This window comes from Tenrec ecaudatus, chromosome 5, assembly GCF_050624435.1.
Source record: "Tenrec ecaudatus isolate mTenEca1 chromosome 5, mTenEca1.hap1, whole genome shotgun sequence".
Lineage (NCBI taxonomy): Eukaryota > Metazoa > Chordata > Mammalia > Afrosoricida > Tenrecidae > Tenrec > Tenrec ecaudatus.
Genome location: NC_134534.1, coordinates 106971895 through 106995072, shown reverse-complemented (window position 1 = coordinate 106995072; position 23178 = coordinate 106971895). Strand labels below are relative to the sequence as shown.

At 44.5% G+C, this 23178-nt stretch overlaps 1 protein-coding gene and 1 pseudogene across 4 annotated transcripts in view; both read right to left on the bottom strand.

Moving 5' to 3' along the window:
- Nucleotides 1–23178, bottom strand: part of SEMA4D (semaphorin 4D) — a 190787-nt gene that overhangs the window by 3076 nt on the left and 164533 nt on the right. For 2 of the 4 annotated variants that reach the window (XM_075549819.1, XM_075549821.1), the window contains exons 12-15: nucleotides 20546–20661; nucleotides 13149–13321; nucleotides 12994–13037; nucleotides 9469–11849 (exon numbers count right to left, since the gene is read on the bottom strand). In XM_075549819.1, the coding sequence (XP_075405934.1) occupies nucleotides 10921–11849; nucleotides 12994–13037; nucleotides 13149–13321; nucleotides 20546–20661 (1262 nt within the window). In that variant the 3' untranslated portion in view covers nucleotides 9469–10920. Of the gene's footprint in view, nucleotides 1–889; nucleotides 1100–9006; nucleotides 9211–9468; nucleotides 11850–12993; nucleotides 13038–13148; nucleotides 13322–20545; nucleotides 20662–23178 lie in introns of those variants that run through there. The other 2 variants (XM_075549823.1, XM_075549822.1) reach the window with 2 other exon arrangements.
- On the bottom strand, nucleotides 14546–14976 carry LOC142448894 (RING-box protein 2-like; annotated as a pseudogene).

Sequence of the window (23178 nt, the reverse complement as noted above, 5' to 3'; positions counted from 1 at the left end):
GTTCAGAGAAAAGGCTCTTAGAAATAAAAATGTAATAGAAAAATTTATGAAACAGTTTAGAAGTAAAAGAGAACTTTAATCTTTTTTCTGGCTATCATGGAATTAGTCCAATTGTGCGGTTTTGCTTATGTAATTCATGCTACAGGCTGTTTATGGGTTTTAATCATCAATAAGTTTACTGCAGATTCTCAAAGTATTTAAGTATACAGATAGGAAAAAAATGATACATGGGGGTCTAAAAATATTTACTTCCCACACACCCATTCTGAGGTGTATTGCGAGACAGATTTCAGAAAAATGCATTTGAGCAAAGTACCACCAAGGAGCCACCACTGCATCGACAGAAATGGGCTTTCCAGCGTCAGGGTAAAGGACACTCTTAGGGTGGCAGTGTGAAAGGGACAAACTATCACCTTGGGCAAGACTAGAAGGTTCTGGAGGAGGTTTAACAACAGAACCCAGATGATTGCATTTATGCAATGATTTAGGTGTTTATGAAACGAGTGGTGTTAATAAAAACTGAGAAGCCAAGCAAATGAAAATCAGGACAACTATTGTTTACACAAAAAACCAGAAGTTTAGGAAAGGAAACCATGAAAGATCTACTTGCCTCAACTGTTCTATGTGATAGAAACCCTAAGTAACAATCCAACCCAAATTTAGAAATGAGTTAAACTGGTATTCTCTCCTCTCCTGTCCTCTCCCTCTCCCTCGTCTCTGTCTCCAGTGAAAAAAAATGAAGTCCTCACCGTCTTACAAGGCCAAAAGATGATCTTAACACTAAGATGCTACCATATAAGCATGGCTTTTAGAAATATAAAGGGTAAATACTATTTAGAAACAAAACACCTACGTTGAAATTGGATAGTAGGACCAGGCACCCACTTACCCTGAGCCACCACTGTGACCCACACTTTCGATGTCCTGTTTCCTGCTGAGGAGGTAGCAGAACAGCGATACTCGGTGCTTTCTTGAATGGAATCTTGCAGCCAGCTGAGTGTGTGGGCCTTGCCATTGGACAACACATGGGTTTGCACGGGGGCACAGAGCTCCATCTTTTGCCCGTTCTTCTCCCAGACGAAGTGAACATCTGAAGGACCTATAAACACACAGAGCGTTTCTCGTGCATTCCCCTGAGCATGAAGGAACCTCGAACTGAGGGCTCGTGGCCAGAGGAATGTACATCCCTTACATGCCTGCCCTAGAGGAATATAAGAGCCTGTGGTTTTCAGAGCCAGACTAGAAATAACAAGGCAGAACCAAATTGCCCTCAAATGCCTTGGCATCTTGATTCCATCCTGGAGTCTGGTGTCCAGGCCCCGGTTTCTTCAGATAACACCTGCCAGGCCTCTGACCTCCAGAACATGCTTGGACCATCACTGCACAGGGTCTCCTCACATTAGTGGAGGGCTTGGTGACTGTTCTTGGAGACTCTGAATTTTTTTCTGTTCTACCCTTGCCAGATGAGTCCCTGAGTGCTTCAAAACCCATCCCTCCTTAGGGCTATCCTGCTGTGCTCAGTCTGGAGATAGAAGGGCAGGTCTAGAGTGGCATCCTTCAGCCTCGGGCACTGGATAGCCTTAGAGAGAAGTAGGTGTGGGGCAGATTAGGGACTACCTGAAGAGTTAACAGTGCTGGGTGGGGGTGCCAGGGAGCTGAGAAGGGTCTGGGAGATCCCAATTGTCCTTTAGCTCATCACAGTGTGGTCATGGCCTATGAGGAACACATAGTACTAGTGCTTTATGGGACAAACCTATCCGCCTACAGAAGGTTCTGCCTCACAAACCCTATCCACGGTCACGCAGGCTCCTGTGCTCAGGCCCAGGTCTGTTATGCACCCCCCCCCCCCATATTGTCACCAATAACAGCACGGAGCTGTTCTTTAAGGACTGCCTAAATCCTTGTTTTCCGTTGAGGTTATTTAGTTTAACTACAACAAGTCAACTACTTTAAGTGACTCTCTGACTCCTCTATTCAGGGCTCTGTGAGAAGGGTGGGAGCTGGCAGGTTCTAGTTTGACAGGTAGAGCTAAGTGAGGTTCCCAGCAGAAATCCTGGGGAGTTGTGCAAGGCACAGACTAGTGGGTAAATTGTGACTTAATGTAATTCTACATCGGGGATCTGAGACTGAAAATCGTAGGAGCACACCCTCGTCTTTCTTCCTTGGACTTGGAACAACCAACCTTGTAGTTCAGAAGCCCAACATCTAATTCACAGAAGCACGTGGGCCCATGGAAAGCAGTCTCCACTGTGAAAGGAGCAAAGGGGCCTGGGTAGGGATCGACCAGTATGCAGAAACCCTCCTGAAGCACGGGCCACCAGTGAACTCATTACTCCAGGGCAAAGGGACTTTGGCACCAGGTCATTGCTGGTGCCCAGCAGTAACCTAGCTTTCCAATTCTCATATTCCAGTCAATTATCTGGGAAGTGAGGGCTGGATCGTGGGTGGTACAAAGACTTCACTGTGCGGCCATACAGTCAGCTAGAGGAAGGAAGTCAGACCCAATTCCCCATCCCTATTAAAAATTCCACTTTCCCCATTAAGATTTAGGTTGAAGAAAGAACTGAGGACGTTATCAAAGAGCCCAGCCTCCCTCCCCCTGGTTCAAGGTGTAAGATGAGCCTGGACTGAGCTAGACAGCTGGACAGAGTCAAGTTAGCCTCAGATAGTCCTGCAGGCACAGTTCCCTTCCCTGCTTTCCCCTGCTCCAACCCCTAGACGCCTACCTCTGGTCAAAAGGACTGGGATCGCACTATTCCTGGTCTTCATCTGGGTAGGAGTGTGGGGCTGATTCAGCACATCATTCAGGGCAGGGAACTTGGCTCGCCTATATGCACATTGGTATGGGTGAGGGAGGCTGTCCAGAGAGCTAGCACTGCGGTACAGAACACCTTTTTACATTTCTAGGACTGACTTTAGTGTCAATTCTAAGAAACATCTGCTCTATACCCATTACTTGGTTAGCATACCTCAAGATAACTAGTTTACAATTGGATTGTACCTAGATGTTTTCAGCCTGGGAATGACTAAACCAAATGCGACATCTTGAGTATGTTCAGCAGTACTAGGAATTAGGACTCTGTGTCTGTGGCTAGAGTTCAAATGAATGTGCCAGGAAAGCAAATATCAAAATGACAGTATTAAGACTAACAAAAACAACTCCCACCGTTGCCATCACTCCTGGGTGGGTGTCTGTGTTTATATGTGCAGCGCATGCACTACGGGGCTGAGAGCAGTGAGGTGATGGAGCTTTATGGTACTGGCCAATGATGGCTTTCAATTTGTTGTTGTTTTAAAGGAGGGCAGTTTCCAGTTTAACTGTAATTCCTTTTGAGTTCTCATAGGATCAGCTCCCTGCTTCACCAAACATGACTCCTCGTCACCTCTGTCCACCTCCTTGATTATGCATACTGTCTTGGATAGTCGAAGATGTCCCCTCCTAAAGACCTATGTTAAGATCCTTTAATTGGACATTCCTAGAAATGAATCTTGAGAAGAGTGAACCATGCTAAGGTTACTGGAGTTCTGCTCCTATCAGCAAGAAGTTGGAAAATTTCCAATAGAGGGGGCATATAACAAGGCCAACCATGTTACCATACAATAAATTTCATTTAAGGACTCTTTTTCATGTAGGAAACTACTAACATTGTGTTAAATGAAAAAATATGAGCATGTTTGTATGCATGTATGTGTGGACATACAGGTTTGTGTAAACACAGAATATCCAAATTATTAAGTGAAGATTTAATTTTTTTAATTTATACTTTCCAATTTTACTGTAACAAACAAACATGGTTTTATAACTTAAGAGCTATTTTGAAAGAAAAGCCATACATGCTGAATGGTATTCTGAAAGTTATGTCCCAAAATGTTTTGCTTAGCAGCCTGGAGCTGTTTTGAAAAGAATGTTCAAGCCTTGGTTGGCTTCTTTAGGTTTCTTGGGAGTTTTGAGTGTGTGTGTGTGTGCATGCAGGTTTATTTTTGTTAATCTTGTCGCTCTAGAATTCATTTCCCCATTAAGAGTATTTAAAATTCTAGTCGTGGATAACTGTTATGTATTTTTCTTATCATTTAACTGCTGAGTATATATCCATGCTGCCACATTTTCTTAGCCACTCCCCAGTTGATGGATGTCTAGGTAGAATCGAATTTAAAAATATTCTCACGAGGGGTGTCCTGAACACCAAGGACTCAAGTAGAATGAAAATGTTTAAAAAGGATGATGGCAACCTATGTACAAACGTGCTTGAAACAATAGATGCATGGATTGTATACGAGCTGTAAGAGCCCCCAATAAAATGATTTCTTAACAACAACAAGACTTGTCCTGATCAAGTGATGTTTCTTAGAACAGACATGGGAGTCAATTCTGAAACAGCAGAGTCCTCTCCCTCCTTTTTCCTAGCCTTGCCTGACAAGTGACAGGCACTGAGATCTGCTTGGAGGACTAAAGTCGCTGAGATGTAGCACCAGGGTTTCTGGAATGTTCCTTACGCCTCGGCCTGGCACACAGAATCTGTCTGTGTGACCTGAGCTGAAGCCACACTAATAAGGACCCTCAGCACCAAATCTTCCAGAAAGTGCCTAGCTCCTGGGGTTGGAGCTGCATGTATGGAAAACACGGACCACATATTCTTCCTATAGTGTGAAGACATTTTTAAGCGTCATTAAAACTATTTTTTTAAAGATCATTTTTATTGGGGGCTCCTAACAGCTCTTCGAACAACCCACACAGCAGTTGTATCGGGCGTATCTGTACTTACGTTGCCATTCATAATTTTCTAAGCTTTTTCTATTTGAGCCCTTGGTATCAGCTTCTCTTTTTCACCCCTCCCTTCCCCCCCTTGTTACCCCTTGATAAATTATAAATTATTATTATTTTCATATCTTACACTGACCACTGTCTCCCTTCTCCCACAGTTTGTGTTGTTCATCTCCTTTGGGATGGGGGTCATTAAAAGCATTTTTAAGGAATGTACTTGAGCATAGTAAAACAGTAAAAATGTTGAAGAAGCACTTACATTTTCTCTTAACAAACTATCCATCTCATTTTGAGTGCATGGGAGATGAAAGAGAGAATTAAAATGTGACCCACAGCAGGGCACCTATCAGCACTGTAGTGTCACTGAGAGCAGGCCCAGAACATTGGCCTATGGCCCTCCTCCTCCCACCTGAAGTCTCTGTGGAAACACCTCACTTCTGTTCCTAGGCCTTTACACCCAGGGCTGTAACACTTCAAGGAACAGGGCTGACTAGGGTGTTTACCTCCTGTAGAGTGCCTCCCAGACTGAGGAGCCTCCGGTGGGGTGGGTGAGGCTGGGCAGAGCTGTGGACCATTACCAACTTCTGGGCATGCATTGTCTCCCTTCACAGAGGTTGCCTCCTCACCCAGAGAAGGGATGCACATTCCCGACTTGCCTTCTTTCTGCATCCACCGTCATGACAAGTGCGGGCTAACCCATCTTGCACAAACCTGTAACTAGTAGCCTTCGAAGGACTCTTGATCCCTGGTCCCAGCATCCGTCTCACAGTGGGCAGGAAACAGGGACTATTACATAACGTCTTACATTATCACTTAATGGAAGACGTCCGAGTTAGATTTGTGTGACAGCCCCAGGCCAAAATGAAGATCAGGCTGTGGGAAGAGCTTTGAGAAAGTGGAAGGAAGCATGGTGGGGAGCCCCTCCACACACCCGACACTAGTCAGGGCCCGAGAGGAGTCACGTGATATAACAAACCCTCTGAGCAGAGGGCTGCTCTTTTTGTCAAATGCCACAAATACGGAGTATTAGGGAAGGATGGAGACACACTCTGAGGCCTCGCCTCAAACAAGCAAGAAGACCTTCTTTGGTGAGTCCTACACGGCTCCCCAAAACAAGGTCAAGACCACAGAAGCATACCTGAATCAGAAGAGAGCATAGTAGCTCCAACTTCATGTGTGTCTTTGTCTAAGTCCAAAGGCAGTGTGAGTGCTTAGGTGGGGCTGCGAACTGGTCGCGTACACTCTTGGTGTTGTCCAGGCTGCCTCTGAGACCAGAAGGTAGAGATTACACACAAAGGAAAAGGATCTGGCCTGGTAGGAGCAAGTGGGTTTGGGTCAATGTCTGGGGTCTCCAGTCTTGACTTTCCAGCTCTTCTGTGCAGTATGCTCAAAGTCATGACTGAGGTGAGTGACGGAGAACATCCAGGGCCTAATTTGGGAAGTTTGTGAATGGACTTGATATCTAGATGGGATTAAGTTGAAAGATTTGAGATTAGTCCTAGAATACCGAGTGGACCCTAAATGAAGAGAAGATGATACATGCGGAGAAGGACTGTGCCCAGAAGAAAAGGCTGGAGTCATGGAGCTCCAAGTCTCTATGGCAGCAACAAGAAGGTAAGCGAGACAGAATAGATCCTCACCCAGAGCCTGCAGGGGGAACTCAGCTCTATAGGCACCTTAATTTGGGCTTCTGGCCTCTCGAACTGTGAGAGAATCAATGTCTGTTATTTTATGCTATCCTCTTTATGCAACATTGGCAGCTACAGGACCTTCTTGCAACAGATATGGCCAAGCCTGAACTTCTCGTGATCCAAACACCCTCCCATGCTCTCTGGTCTGAGATCTGTGAGAGCTGGCAGCAGGTTGAGGTGTAAGCCATCTCACATCAGGAGCACTTCTGCAAAGTTTGCAGGAGCACCTACTGGAGGTTCTGCCCCACTCTGGCTGAGTGGTGAAGGCACCCACCCTGGCTGGCAAGGTCTTTGCCTCTAGGGGCCAAGTGAATTCTGGAAGTACTGGAGAGTCGGCCAGGCAATGGAAACTACCTCTCCCAGAACGTGGGTACTCAGCAAGCCAATGGCTACAGGGTGCACTGAATTAATTAATTAATGGAATTAATACAGAGGATAACATACCATAGGAATAGATTCCCTTAGATCAGTGGTTCTCAACCATCCTCATGCTGTGATGACCCCCCCAACCATAAAATTATTTGTTGCCATTTCATAACTAATTTTGCTACTGTTATGAATCGGGCGACCCCTGTGAAAGGGTCGTTCAACCCCCAAAGGGGTCACAACCCACAGGTTGAAAACTGCTGCCTTAGATGATGCTTGTAAAGTTCTCTGCCTGGAGCACAGCCTACAGTAGGAGTTGCATCAATGAGCTTGTGGCAGTTTTAAAGCAGGTCTTCTGGTCAGGCAAACCCTTCCTGACCAGAATCCACAGGGAGCTCCACTCGGGATTCAGCAGATGCAGGGTACACAAGTTGGGCAAAATTTCAGAACACCAGAACTCAGGAAAGGGCCCTTTGCCAGGTGCTCTAGAAGGTCACGTGAGGATGCTTTTCTCCTCCATGGCATTGAAAATACTCGGCCAGATTCTTTGCTCTTTGTGAAACTTCTGATGCCCATATGTCCCCAGACCACATGAACACCACAGGAAATCTAATCAGAATTACGGTTTAAGTAGAAAACTGTCCCATGAGGGGAAAGATGGCCGCAGAAAGTTTTATGTTCTTTCCTGAAATTCCATAGTCTAAAAACACTTTGCTAGACCTTTCATTAGAGAGCTCTGAAACCATTTACTACTACTACTGTGATGAAATTCATATGAGAGAGAACCTCAGGCAGGGCTCCAGGCTACCCAGTGACAGCCCTTGATACCCTCCGATGGGTCTGAGATCGTAAATCATCAAAAAGAACACCTGATGCTCAGAGCCTCTTCGGAACCTGAGCCTGAAGCATCATTTGGATGCCCAGCTCAGGTTTAGTCCACAGTATGGCACATACCCAGACCACATGAATGGCCTTTCCAAAATGTGTCCCATAAAGCTCCACACCCAGAAGTCAGGGTCACATCACTCTCGCCACGGCTTGGGCAGAGCAACCACATGCAAACAGACCCGCGGGATCTACTGCAGATGCACAGGCCAAGCAAAGGCTCCAGTGCTTAGTTCAAAGATGGGGGTAGGGTGGGGGGTGGGGGGAGAGGGAACGGGCAGCAAGTCAAAATGTAGTCGTTTTTGGTAGATTCAAATCTCAAGACGAATGTGTTTCCATGCCTCACGATTTATTTTCCTCATCAGGTAAGTACCATGGGTCTATACCATTTCCTCCCTTTCTGTATTTATTGACTAATTAAAAATCCCCTTAGTTAGGGGTCTCCGGGCCCTGCCTAAAGCCTAGGAAACATTTGACACTCGGTTTGGGCCATCTTTCCAGAGCGGATGTCCAATATTAACCTACCTCTTCTGTCTTTGGTAGACAGGGATACTAGACTTTTCATGCATCGTGAACCTAACAATTTACAAAATTCATATTTTGAAAGCTCTGAAGTTAATTTTAAAGTTGCCACACGCGACACATATGGCCCTCCACTGTTAGCAGAAATCTATGTAATCTTATATGCCAGGGGCTGGGACACGATCGCCAAAGCCAGCCCCTAACTTTTGTAGAATTCCTAGTGTATTATTTCCCAGCCACCACCATTCAGTTGCATGTTGTCTGTGGCTGCTTCCACAATAGCAGAGTGGTTTCAACCAGGTAACGCAGAACGCTGGGCATGCTTATCGGGCTCTCAATGGAAAACGGCTAGTGAGCCCTGCTGTAGATTATTTGTAACTCCCACATTTCCCATCAGGTCCAAACCGAACCCTTGGCCATTGAGTCAGAAAGAGAAGAATGGCTCCATAGGATTTTGCAGGCCATGCATCTTTACAAGGCAGACAGCTCATAGTTTTCCCCTGGAAAAGGAACTGGTGGGATCAAACTAACCTTTCTGCTATAAGCTATTATCCCTGATCACACAATAACAGCATGGGTTGGCCTTCCCTATGGGATGCAGACTGAGGCAATATATGAGATCAAAGCACATGGCAGCATATGTATGCCCACAGCGAAGACACTTGCCTATACCCACATTTGCAGGCAACTGTTCTAGCCCCCTGCACTAGCCAGCCAGGCCTCTGGAGGGAGACGGGGCCAGATGAGGGCATGGTGGGTACAGAGAAGTGTGCTACTCACCTGTGGCCTGACAGAAGAGTTGGAATGTCCCCAGGGCATGCACGTGCTGTGCCTGGTCACTTAGGATGGGTGGCAGCAAGGTGACTGCTGAGGTCTCAGAGCCCAAGCTCAAGGATGGCCAGGGGCTCTGGGGAGAAGATGACTCAGGACCCAGACAGGACAGGGAGGAAGAGCCAGGAGGAAGGAAGGGTTTGGGAGGTAAGGCTGTGAGACATAAGAGGACAGATAAGAGCATGCTGAGGAAACATTCTCAGGAATGTATCTCATTCTGAAGAAAGCAGACCTTGACCAGGAAATTGACCCAGATGATGGAGAGTGGCACCACAGGGGTCTCACACCTGTCCTCTACCCCTGGCCCTTGAGAGTCGTGCTGGGAAACGAGTGGAAGCCACCTTACACACAACATTGTGCAGACAAGAGAGGCATCCAAATGGAAGTCATCGTAATAAAGATTTTCCCAAATTGAGGATATATGATTCTTATTTATTCAGTTCCTTCTCATATATATACAGATCAAAGTAGAAAAATAAAAACAAAGTAAGTCTTATAAAACACAAATGTTTACACCAAAATGGTCCAATCATATGCTGGAAGGTACGACTGACTACACAGGCACACAAAATCCCGAGTTAATTTTTCTTTGCCCTGAAAGAAGATCTCTTCTGATGGTATTTACAAACACTTGGAGGCAGGGAGGGAGGACAGTGATGTGTAATAAGCAAATGGTGGCATTGTACCACCAACTTCAACTTTCACTGCTAGAGGCAGGTCTGGCGTGGTGAATGGTCTATGTAGGGGGCATATTCTATCCCAAACCTGCTGTAGAGGCCTATCTACCATTGTTCAGGCCATTTCCAGCTGCGGAGGAGCACAGGCAGTACGTTTGCACAGGGAGTGGATATGAGGTCACAGCAAAGGGAAAAGGAGATGTTCAGAGAGCCAGAGAAGCAAGCCCTCCCTATACTCTTTGGCCAGGTGGTCCGAGCCAGTGACCATGGACATCCAATGGCAATGCACTGGCTCACGTGCAGTCCAGTGTCAACCTGACTACGCTTCACTGGGGCCTCCCAGCTCAGAACCCCAAGCTCATTGTATGAATATGTGGTAGTCCTCTGCTGCTGTCTCCTCTTCAGAAAGTTTTGAAAAAGAATAAAGACAAAATACAGAAAGAAAACTTTTCTGAAAGCCAACATTTCCCTCAAGAAATGAAGAAAAAAATAAGTGTTCCAGAGGCAGTTTGGGTTTATAGTTCTAAAAGTAGAAAGAACGCATTTAGCAAAAGTAAGTTTATCCCTGAGAATCATTAACAATTTAAGCTATACTTATTATAATACATAATGATGGAGAAGAAAAATTTTATCTCCTTCGATAATTAAAAATTAGCTGAAACGTTTAAACAATGAAAGCAAAATTTAAAAAACAACAAAAACTTCAAGAAAAAGCTCATGCTGTATGTTGCCAAACTTACAAACTAAAATGTCATTTCCACTCTGGAATTAAACTATGTTAATGGATGCAATGAGAAGGAGGGATTGGCATTAAACTTGATTGAGTTTGTGTCTCTCCCAATGAAAGCCAGACCTCAGCTGGACTGGTGGCTCCACCAGCAGGTGCATTTTCAAGCACTGTGACCACCTGAGGCATGCATGACCAGGGTGTGCTGCCTGCTACTTCCGAAAGAGGCAAAGAGAAATCAAGTCATAAGCTCAACCCAACAGACAGACAAGAAAACACGACTGGAGTCTTGCTTGAGATAACTTCCCCAAGCAAGATGGGACCTGATGGGATTGCCGTTTGGTAGAGTACAAGAGGTACCCATGTGTGGATGGACCCCTTTACAACGTGATGGGTCCTTGCTCAGCCAGCCAGCCAGGATAACTTAACCAGGCATCTAGGGAAGGGAAGTGGCTGGCCTCAGTCTCCATCGATGTCAGAGTCTGCGTACTTCAGCTCGCACTTCACATCAAATGGTTTGTCCTTGGCAGAAAGCTCGTCAATCCTCTGGGAGTCCTCGGGGTCGGTGGGGAGCTTGCTGGTGATGGTGTCCTGCTCTGTCTCATAGCCTGTGTCCAGAGCCAGTTTGGGCTGTTCCCCGTATTGCTGGGAGAAGCTCCCCTGCGTCACCAACGTTTCCTTCACATTCTGCTCACAATCAGAAAAATCCGATTTGGGCTTTTTCTTTCCAAGTACCATAATGGAGCGGAATTTTAAACACTGTCCAGGCAGGTAGCCTTTGTAGCAGTTGTAGGAAAAGAGGCAGAGGAACAGGGCAAAGAAGAAGAGGAAAAGAAACATGAGGAGGCGATTGTCACTGGACTTGAGATACATGGTCTTCTCGGAGTGGATTTGTGGGATTGTGTTTATGACAATCTTGGGTTGGCAGGGAGTGCTTGTTGGCACAAGGTGGGAGGGTGGGGTCATCACGGCTCCATGTGTTGTGATCCGCACAGTTGGCATCTGGGGAGAAGTCCCTAGAGTGGCCTCTGCCAACACTTCGGGGCCAAGTTTACTACCTTCTGTTTGCATTGCTGGAAGGGTGGGGGCTGCTGGTGTGTGCGAGATCAACTTCACTTCCAAAACATGCTTAGCAAGCAACTGTGAAATCGTCTTATTCTTCACGGTTTCTTCTGACAGACACTGGTACACCCCGCTGTCTTCTTTGGACAAATTAAAGATCAGCAGGTTTGCCCTGCCCACCAAAATGTGCTTAGAGGTGTTGGCCTTTAACACAGTGTTCTGGAACTTCCATACCACTTGAGCCAAGTTGGACTTCTGGGCGCATCTGAGCTCTGCTGTACCACCGTGCTTGAAAAAATGCTGCCAGCGACTTTCCTTAACTCTGTCTGTAATAGATCAAAATAAACGTGCGCAGCATCAACAACCTGCGTGTTAGCTGGGTTCTTCTAAAGCATGTTAGCATGCACAAACAGCCACTAAAGTAGCACGAAGTCATACAGAACAACAAAGCATGCATGACTAAGGAACCCCAGCTGGCAGCCCCTGTGTGAAAAGAAAGCTGAGACGACAAGCAGCAGGTACGCCTTTGATCAGCTTTTTCTGCTCCTGACGCCTCTCAATGCACCATGCACCTTTAGTTAGCCTAACCATTTCCTAATTTAATGATGGCGATACGAGAGCCTGTAGCATGAGCTGCTAGTGGGCACATCTGTCTTGAGCAGTGGTTGGGAGGACAGTACATGGAGTATCAAAGAAAGTGCGCTCCCAATACTATTGCCTCTGGCACCCTACAACTACTTCATTGGGAACACTACCTTGGTGTCCTGGCTTGCTGCCTGCTACTGAGTCGAGGCAACCTTGTGCCCACTGGCTCAAAATGCTGCACAGTCTTGCCCCACTGCCACATCAGGAATGGAGTGTGCCTTAGTGATCCGCAGGAATGCCATCCGCTGATTTTCCTAATACATCATCAAGTCTTTTTCCTAGTACTTGCAAGCCCCACTTTAGCCTGTTCCTCATCATCAGCAACATGCAAGTTTCTGTTTGCAGATGGGTGGTGGCTGTACATGAGGTACGCTGGCCGAGAATTCATGAAAGGTGAGAAATATATTATTGAACTCCCACTGCCCTTGTGGACTGATTAACTGCGGCCTTCCTTCCTCCTCAAAGTAGATTTAGGTGTTTCTTTGTTTGTTATTGTTCTTTAATGAGCCCCCAACTCCCCAACCCCCACCCCTACTCCAAGGCAGGCTAAAACAAAGTGATGAAAAGCACATTTGTAGAGAGTGCTTTTGGGTAAAAAAAGCCCATTCTGAATAGTTTCGAGCAGTCTTCTTTTTTCTTCAATCAAAAGAATCGAGATATACCATAGCTTTTGCTATAGGGTGCTTGCCTCAGTGCCAAGCAGAGGCAGAGAAAGATATGAAATGTACCCCCACCCCGCTAAAAAACAAACAAAATTACAACACTGAAATGGGGTTTAGTTCCTCATTATTTCTTAAGGAGATGTAGTAAGAGTTAATGACTCACCAGGGCAGGCAGAGACATCACCACTCATGTTCTGGATCAAATCCCTGTAAAACAACCAGGTCAAGATGACAAACACATTTGTGCTTTCTGCTGTGTAGGTGGCAGGGATGACGGAGTGCAGGGACATCACATAAGTATATTAAGCTGACAGTTACCTGCCGGGGATGTGTTCCTGGTGCAGCCCAACACATGTGGCAACATGTGGACTCCAGGCACAGTAGGGGTCCCGTGCTAACACGCAGTCCACACACGTGATGTGCTTCCCACAGAAGGCCACAGCACCCTGGATCACGCCTGGGTTAGAGCCAGCATAGACAAACTTTTTGCCCTGTGAACAGTAAACAGGTGAGAACAGGCATTTGGTGAAAGGCAAAGGGCAACAACACTTTATCAAGGTAACGGAGTAGGAAGGTAAGTCCAAAGCTGTTGGGATGCAGTTCGTTCACGCATGGGTTTATTCTACGTAAAATACGCTTAAACAAGTCTTTGTGACTAGTAGATGGCTGCAGACACACCCTCTCTTTAATCCCGCCCTCCTAGTCTCATTAGGATGCCTTCAGAAACAAGGTCCCATAAAAACAATGGCTTCTGTGGAGATCTGCTGGGCCTGTAAAGTTCAAGGCAGGAAGGTTGACTCAGGAGGTTATGGTGACTTTGCTGGGAGTTAGGGGTGGGGAAAGTGGGACTAGGTTCTAAAGGAGTGAATTTTTAAAAATCGTTTTGCTGGGGGCTCTTAAAGCCCTTTTTAAAAAAAGTGATAATAAATCACTTATTAAAACATGATAGAATACAGTTTCTGAGCCACTAGTACAGTGGTAAACATTTCACCTCATTGACATTCCACATAAAACCCAGTTAAATTGTAACATAATCTGCCCTGAATTGGAAAACATGTATGCCTTTAATCACTCAATGGCTTACTAGGTAAGTGAGTGGAGATCTAGGTTTTCTGGCTGAGTTAAAGAATATGACAATCTAAAAGGTGACCAAAACCCCATGTGCCTGCAAGTTAAATTTTATTTACCCTGGGATCATTGGTATATGTGCAACTTAAAGTTACCTTCATTAACTATTACCTCTTCCTCTCCACACACAAAAATAATATATATGTCAGGAACAAAATTTAAGGATAAGAGTTGAATTTCAAATCATGCTTTGTTACTGCCATTCTCTTTTTAACTGATCACCTATAAGCATGCAAACAACTGTCCTCTGAACCACAGCACTTCCATGGTCTCTTGGGTGACAACAGGTAACTTTAAAAAGGGCATTCAATTTGTAGTTCTCTCCTAGAACACAGTGTGTGTGTGTGATACACAACACGAAATAGGAAAAACCATCATCAATAAATTATTTCAATTGCAAAACCTTTTCTGAAAAGAAAACTTGACAAAATGTGAAACCATGCTTTCAATGAGTGCCATAGGACTACCAGTTGCTCCCAGGCTATTTCAGGAACCGCCTCCAGGGAGTGCTGAAGCCTACGCAGGGCCTTGATGTCAAGGTCCACCAGGGCTCCAGACCAGGCACTGGGGGTCGCCTTCCTCCACTTTCATTTGCTGATTCTTTGGGCCACCCAGTCTTGCTGGCAGAAAGGGCAGCCATTGTACTGTTTCACGCACAAGGACATGCAGCCGTTGTGGAAGGAGTGATTACCTTCTCCCCAGACCACTTAAAACCAAGGGAAATCACTCATGATCTAGAATTCAATCTCAGACTTGGGTTTTGTCCCTTCCTTGACCAACTGAACAACACATTCCTCTTGTTTGTTTTCAGCTTGCCATCTACGGCAGGCAGCCATCACCTGGACCTTGCAGATGGCACACGTACAGCACTCTACGTCCCAGCTCCACGTGACCATCACGTTCCACTTCGTGTGGGAAAACCTTTTAAGGCCCCTAACTTGAAGCCAGTGCTCCAGGAGTGAGAGGAGAGTATGCCTGGCTCCTTGCCTGGCTCCTCGCTGTCTTCCACGTTGGCCATGGTGGTGGCTCAGAGCCTGGAGCAGAAATGTTGGCCTGGAGAGGAGGGCAGCTATGGTGGCACCGTGGGACCTCCAGCAGGACAGCTCTTATCATATTCCATGTATCAATTGTATCAAGCACATTTGTACACATGTTGCCATCATCATTTTCTAAACATTGACTTTCTATTTGAGCCCTTGGTATCAGCTCCTCCTTTTTCTCTCCCTTCTCCCACCAAGTAATCTTGATAGATTTTCTTGAAGAACACAGCATGACCACTGGGGCTTATTATGAAAAGGTTTTAAGAAAATGGAAAACTACATTGCTAAGAAAAAGGCCAGAAAGTTGCATTGAAGAATTGTTTCCATTTCAACACCCAGTCATTCTTTAAGAGTATAAAGGGCTGCAGATAAGAATTTCACTGGGATACCTAAAATCCATCCATTACAGCCCTGGTCTTGCCCCTCACGCTTCTTTATCCTCCTCCCCCCAAATTAAAAGAATCAGAAGAGGAACACAATTTGAGCCTTGTGAGGCTGCCACAATTGCTGTTTTGACTGGTACAAATCAGAGTTCAGAAGCCTTTAGGGGAAGGTTAGAGAGAAGGAAACAGTGTTGAGAGCTAGATGGGAGGTATGTTGAGACAATGACTTCACAGTTTGATATATTTTTGTTTGATAACAGTTTCTATTCATTTTGTAGCAATACTCTTTGACTGCTTATTTAGTAGGATCACAGAAAATGTCAACAAAGCACGTTCAAGCTATCCATGACGGAAAGTTCACATAATTTAGAATGGTTGAGTCACTGGGTGGAGCAAGCAGTTAAAGTGTTTGCTTGTCAGCTGAAAGGCTGGAGACCTGAGATACTTTGGGAAAAAGGCCTGATGATCTACTTGTGGAAAAAAAAATCAGTCCTTGGAGATCCTGTAATCCAAATTCTAACTGGACACATGTGCGATGACCAGAGTCAGAAGGGTTCATGGCAAGTGGTACTCTATTCCCAGATTCCTTTGTCTGTTATGTTACACATTTTACACCAGACTCTACTACCAGATTACATCATCATACAAGTCTACCAGCACACCCAGTAGAGGCAAAGTATCTGGTCTCAGTTGTCACTCAACTAGGCTTATTGATTTTTTTCTCTCTCACTAAATTTTGACTGGATGTGGTTTCACCACATTCAATGTAAAATGCAGAAATCTGAAAGAACAGCAAAATCTGTCAAGCTTTAAAATCAGCTAGTTACTGGCTTTTAGACCATCCTTTGCCTGTTATCTGTCTCAAAAGATTCCCAAACTTATGAACAAATTAGTGTTTTATAGTCAAATGAAACATTATTTTATTCTTAAAGGTTTCTGTATTAACATCAAAATCAGGCTTCAGATAAAAGTCCTTGGTGCTAATGAAGGTTTGCAAAACATCCAAGTCCCATAAGGTTGCAGACTTGTGTGTGGGTGAAGCACCAATGTGTTGTGGAGCTCAGGCACGTGGCAGAGGTGAGTCAATTTGGACTCACAGTGACCGTAGGACAGGGCAGACCTGCCCCCGTGGGAGTCCGAGACTCCAACACTACAGGAGTAGACAGCTTCATCTTTTCCCTTGGCGTGGCTGGTAGCTTTCAACTGCTGACCTTGCAGCTTGCAGCCCACCTCGCAACCCACGATGCATCAGGCTCCTACGTGGCACATAGAAAAAGGGAATTATCTCTCTGTCAATGAACATGATAATGTCCAACAGTGGGAAGAGCTGGGCCTCATGGTGCCATAGACACATTCTTGTAAAGATGGGAAGAGGCCAATTCATAAGAGGATGATGCCTCGATCATGTTTTGTGGGGGGGATTGTGGGGGAGAGGGAATCATGTGGCTTGTATAGAAAGGCTGACGCAGAGAAAGGCTGACTTGGGTGATTTAAAACGTCTAACTGGCTCCTGTGGGGAAAACTGCACAAGGGTTTCAGATAGTTAATGTAGTACAGAACATAGTCCTGGGGCACCCGTGGGGGGGGGGGGCTCGTGCCTGAGAATACCTGCCAGACAGGAGCAAGTGGCTGCATATCTGAGTGTAGAGAAGGTCCAGTTTAGCGGAGGTCAGCCTTCAGCCTTGTGGGTCACCTGACTCGAGAGCCCATTCCTCCTTCCAAGCCACTGAAGACCAAATGGAGCAGAGAAAAGGAAAGCTCCTTGGACCAGCGGAGCCCCACTGAGCCCGATGCAGAAGCAAAGGAGCAATGGGCAATGGGCAATGCACAAGAACACTCCGTGAGAACTGTTGCCAGTTAGCTCTACCACGGGGGCTAGAATGGGTGCGAGAAGCCTGGTGAGAAACCAAATAGGTGTGCAGACACAAGATTGCTCCCCGACTTCGCTAAGAATGACTTTGGGGACTTCTGGAAACTATAGAGCGCAGTTCTAGTCAGACACACATGGGGTGGACATGCATCACAATCTACTTGATGATGGCAGGTCTGTAGTCCTTGGATGGTACAAATGTGTCTGCGCTGCTAGTATCAGAAAGGTTCGTGTTTCAAGACAATGCCGAGGCTGCTTACAAGTCAACCACTTGGAAATCCTATGAAGCCCAGTTCTACTTTGATATACATGTGAGCTGACGTTTCCTCGACAACCCCTTTCTAAGTGCTGGTTTTAACAGCATTCACGGATGCTTCGGCACACCTCCCTCCAAGAGGTACCATGTAGCCACCATCCCCAACGCATTTCTAACAAATAGGGTATAGGAAAAGAAACAGACTTTAAAGCAAGTGATCAGATCCCTTTCTCTGTGTGTCTGTGCAGGGCTGGTGGGGGAAGTGGGGAGGATGACAGCCTGATTGGGCCTGGACCCACCACTAGCTGAAAACAGAGTACGGAACGAATTGCTCTCTGAAGCTCTCTAAAGGGGCAAAGCTGTGGCATTCCCTGAAGAGGGCTGCTGTAAGGAGCATTTCAGGTTTAGTCCGAAAGCCTTGCACCAAAAACCACAGGCCACAGTAGGACAATGGAAAGTAGGGCTTTCATAAGTAGGAGGGTGAGGATTGGAGTAGGCCCACTATTCCAAATTCTCTTCTGACGTGGCGGTGTGAAACCCCTAGATGCCAGTCAGCCCAGCAAGTCAGAGGAGCTTCTTGTGCTGTGACTCGAAGCAGGAACGACCCCGCCCTGGGTTGGCTGCCTCACACACAGAGCCCTTCAGAGGTGCCATCCCTCAGAGGGATGGAGCAGCTCCACCCAGAACCCAGTTTGGTAAGCACTTACTGTGTGTTGCATCCTATGCTCTGCACTATACACAAGGACCATATCATTTAATTCTAAGAACAACCCACTGAAGAGATAGACACCCCATTGCAGAGGTGGGGAAACTGAGGCACAGAGTGCATAACCAACCAGCTTGCCAAGGCTGTCCTAGTCATACACAACGGAAGTGGGATTCAGACCCAGGCTATCTGGTAACTGCGTTCTTCTTCACTGCTCATCGACAGCACCCATTTCCCAGTCACAGCAGACACGGAGGGAAATGGCATATGACAAGGGCTGGCAAACTATGGCCAATTCAGCTCCCTCTCTGTCTCAAATGTTAAGTGAGTTTGGGAGGGAAGGGAAGTCAAAGGAAAAGACTTTACGTTGTGAAAAATGATATGAACTTCAAAGTTGCATGTCTCCCAATAAGCGATCCCTGGTATGCAGACACATGGACTTCCTCATGGGTTGCTTGTGGTATTCTTGTGTTATACCGACTAAGCTAAGTTGTGGCCAAGACTGCAAAGTCCACAAAGCCAAAAATAATTACCATCTGGCACTTTATAGAAAAAGATTTTCAACTTTGATGTGTGAGAAAATACTTTGTAAGCCAAAATAATGTATTCATGCTATATGCTACCATTAAAGAGACTTGTGGTGTAGTGAGTTATAAGGAGGTTATAAGCACAAGGGCCACAATTCTAACCCACTATTTCATGAGTGAAATATGAGGCTTTCTGCTCCCATAAGGATTTATACTCTGCATTTATATAGGGTTAAATACAGGCATGTACATATGTACAGAAATATATTTTTATATAATGATATAGAAATAGATCTGTGTACATATATTTATATGGTAAGCATTAAGGCAGCAGATGAATATTGGGCCTTTACTCGAGGACTCCCTCAATGCAAGAACCCTTTGTTCTAATAACCCGTCATTCTGTGATACTCAACTTCCCTGACATGACCACTGAAGACAAAATGGGTGCATAAGCTGATGGTGTCCAGCTATCAAAAGGTATAGATAGCATCTGGGGTATTAAAGGCGTGAAGATAAATAAACAGCCATCTAGCTGAGAAGCAACAAAGCCCACATGGAGGAAGCATACCAGCCTGTGTGATTATGAGGTGTCGATGGCATTAGGTATCAAGCATCAAAGACCCGGAGCAAAAAAAATCACAATGATTCAAATGAAGGGGAGGGCGGAGTGGAGACTCAAAGTCCATCTTTAGACAATTGGACATCCCCTCACAGAAGGGTCATAGGAAGAGATGAGTCAATCAGAGTGCAGTATAGCACTGATGAAATATACAACTTTCCTCTAGTTCTTTAATGCTTCCTCCCCAACACTATCATGACCCCAATTCTACCTCACAAATTCAGCTAGGCCAGAGCATGTACATGGGTACAGATAAGAGCTTGAAACACAGGGAATCCAGGACAGATAAACCCCTCAGGGCCAATAATGAGAGTAGCAATACCAGGAAGGTGGGAGGAGAAAGGGGAAACTGATCATAATGATCAATATATAACATGTTGTCCCCAGGGGGACAAACATCAGAAAAGTGGGTGAAAGGAGACAGTGGCCAGTGTAAGACATGAAAAAAAATAATAGTTCATAAATTACCAAGGGTTCATGAGGGAGGGAGACAAAAAAAGGCTCATACCAAGGGCTCAAGTAGAAAGAAAATGTTTTGAAAATGATGATGGGAACATACGTACAAATGTGCTTGATACATGGTTGTATGCATGGATTGTGATAAGAGCTGTAAGAGCCCCCAATAAAATGATTTAAAAAAAAATCTATAGTCTGGAAAACCCAAAGGAGGTCTCCTACTCTATCCTACAGGGTCAATATGTGTTGGAGTTAACTCAATGGCAGTGAGTTTTCATGTATTATCACTATCTTTACATATTGCCTGATATTAATGCTATCAGGAAGCTGATATTCATAGCAGAATAACACAACACAGACGCAATCTACAATCTCACCAAGTTTATGTATAAGAAAATGTCTTTATAGGAAAGCACACAGATAATAATAGCATTCTATCTGCTTAATCCAAACAACAAGTGCTGGAAACTTTCGATAGACAGCTACACATTTCTCTGGATTTGTTCTCTCACTGTCCCAAATTTCAAACTACATGGCTGACAGAACAATTTTTGAACAGCCTGAATTAGTCAGCTCATTTTGCACATAAAGAAACTAACACCAGAATCAATGTCCCACGTCCCACTGCCAAGAGTAGCGTTGGGCCTAGGTACCAGCTCAAGACTCAAGAACTTCCGGATTACCCAGACAGTGGACCTCAAGGCCCAACATCACGTTCTAACTTTACCTTTTTTGAAGATATCAGCAGGGTCTGGATTGGTGCAAAGTCCTGGAACAGTTGTGTCTCCTCGATGATGTGTATGCTGTTTTGCAGGCTGATGGCTTTGTGCAGGGCACCTTTGTCTGTAAGGTTAAGGGTCCACAAGTTAGTGATGGAGCCTAAGAGGGGATTCAAGGGGCGTCCAGTTATACTAACAAAAGCAACCAATGCTCTGTCCCGTATTGTCAACAGATCCCCCAAAGACATACTCATTATGTCTTTTCCCCAAGATTTGTTACTGGTTCTTATTAGCCATTTCCCATGTGTGGTAGTTATATAATCTAATGTCAACTTAAGACTTAAGAGTGTAGTGGTGGAGTTTAGCCTGTCAATCAGGTCACAGCTTGATGACCTCATTTGGAGCCGCTAAGGAGATAAATTGCTTGCTGGAGGTGGGACACGCACTCTCTCCCTGTGAGGTATTCCTGATGATAAGACACATGGAGCTTCACTAGAGCCCTTGAGTTGGAGAAGCCACGTGGAGAACTACGCCAGTGCTAAGATGCTTACACCACCACTGAATCCACAAGACTTTCCACCCCCTGGCCTGTGATCTTCCTGCATTTGGCATCATCGCATGTGTTGTGTGAGTTTGAAGAGGAATTTAAACATTGGTATTTGACAGATGGGCTAATATTGGACTTATGAACTTGATCTGAAGTGGGCTAGGATATTTTCTCAATATACAATGGCTTTTGTATATAAAGCTTTCTTTTCATGTATGAGTCTTCCCTGACTAACACATCATGCCACTAGTTAAAGACAACTACCTCTACATGATTCAGTAGTGTATTCACCACTTGTAGCTGCACCATGATGTTGTGTAAAAAGGAGCCAATCATAGTACACACAAAAAACATGAAAAACAACCCCAAATATCCAAACACAATGAAATACTCTGAAAAAGTGGCCCTTGAATGAGCAGAAATAGAAATCAGTAAAATGGTGTTGAGGTGTCTTCAACAAATAGGAAGAATGTTTGTGAGAACAATGGGAAAAACTTGAAAAATTAGGAATCCTACACCAAATGGAATTCCAGAAGATAAAAGAATTAGACATGATAATCTTCTACCACTGGAAAACAGACGTGGAATAAAAGGAAAACAATAAAGCAAAGAAGGAAGTCAAAGACAACTCCTCTGAGTGTAACGGATAAGAGACACAATTCACAAATAAAGCAGAGGAATCCAAAGAAAGCCTGAGAATAATGTGGGACACTAACGATTGGAAAAAAAAAAAATCTTACATCCTACTGGGATCCTGGAGCAAGAAGGAACAAAACAATCCACAGAGAAAACAGTATAAGAAGTCATGGGAAAAAAATGTACCCAGCACCATATAAGAGAAAATAACCTATTGAAGAAGCTCAGAGAGCTCCAAAGAGGAAAAATCTCAAAAGAAAAACATTGCAACATACTATTGTCAAACTTCTTTAATTTCAAGGAAAAGGAGAGAATCTTAAAAGCAGTCATGTAAAAAAGACAGTAAAAAAGTAAAGTCAGTAAGAATATGTTCAGACTTCTCTGCAGAAATCATACTGGCAAGGAGACAATGGAATGACATATAAAATTCTGTGAAAAACAACAAAAAACCCTGCCAACTATGAATCACAAAGCAATATTATCACAAAAATATGAAGGATAAATAAAAGTATTTTCAGACAAGGAAAAATTAAAAGGAATGCTTAAAAATAAGCTAAGCATTATAGAGTGTGCTAATGGGAACACTATGGGCAGAGACTCAACAATCCTAGGATCATCATACAGGGTGCCACCAACCAGACAACAATATAATGAAAACCACATTCAAAACAACACACAAATAGAGTGGGAACAAAGATAACAATAAAATCACACACAGAGAACAAAATATACACAACAAAACAACACTGATTGTCAAGAAATGAAATGCACCACTCAAAAGATGAACTGTAGCAGACTAGGGCAGAAAACAAGACCCATCTATGTGCTGCCTATAAGGGGCACATCTTAAAAATCAAGGACAAAAATAGACTACAAATCAAAGGATGGAGAAAAAATTTACCCAGCCAATGAAAGTCACAAAAAATGATGAATAGCAATATTAATCTCTAATAAAACAGACTTAAGGGCAAATAACACCATAAAAGATAAGAAATAACACTATATAATCATTAAAGGAACAACAGAATAAGGAGACATAATAACCATAATAAATATATTCCAATGAAAGATTCTCAAAATACATCAATCAAACCCTCATAGCACTGGAGGGAAAAACAGACAGCTTTTCAGTAATAGTAGGAGACTTCAATACATCAGTCTCAAGGAAAGGTAGATCATCAGGAAAGAAACCCAAAAAAGAAATAGAAGACATATACAGAGCACTCTACACAACAGCAATATTCTTCAACAATATTCTTCTTCAGTACACATGGTACATACTCTGGAATAGACTGCATGTTAGGCTACAAAGCAAGTCTTAATAAATTAAAAACATTGATATCTGTAATAGGTAGGCTTATTGTGCCAGCCTGGTCAATAGGAACATGTGGGATTAATCAGGTTGCAGTTTGATTGGAGGGCAAAGAGATAAATAACCCGGCAGGTCCTGGCCCTTGC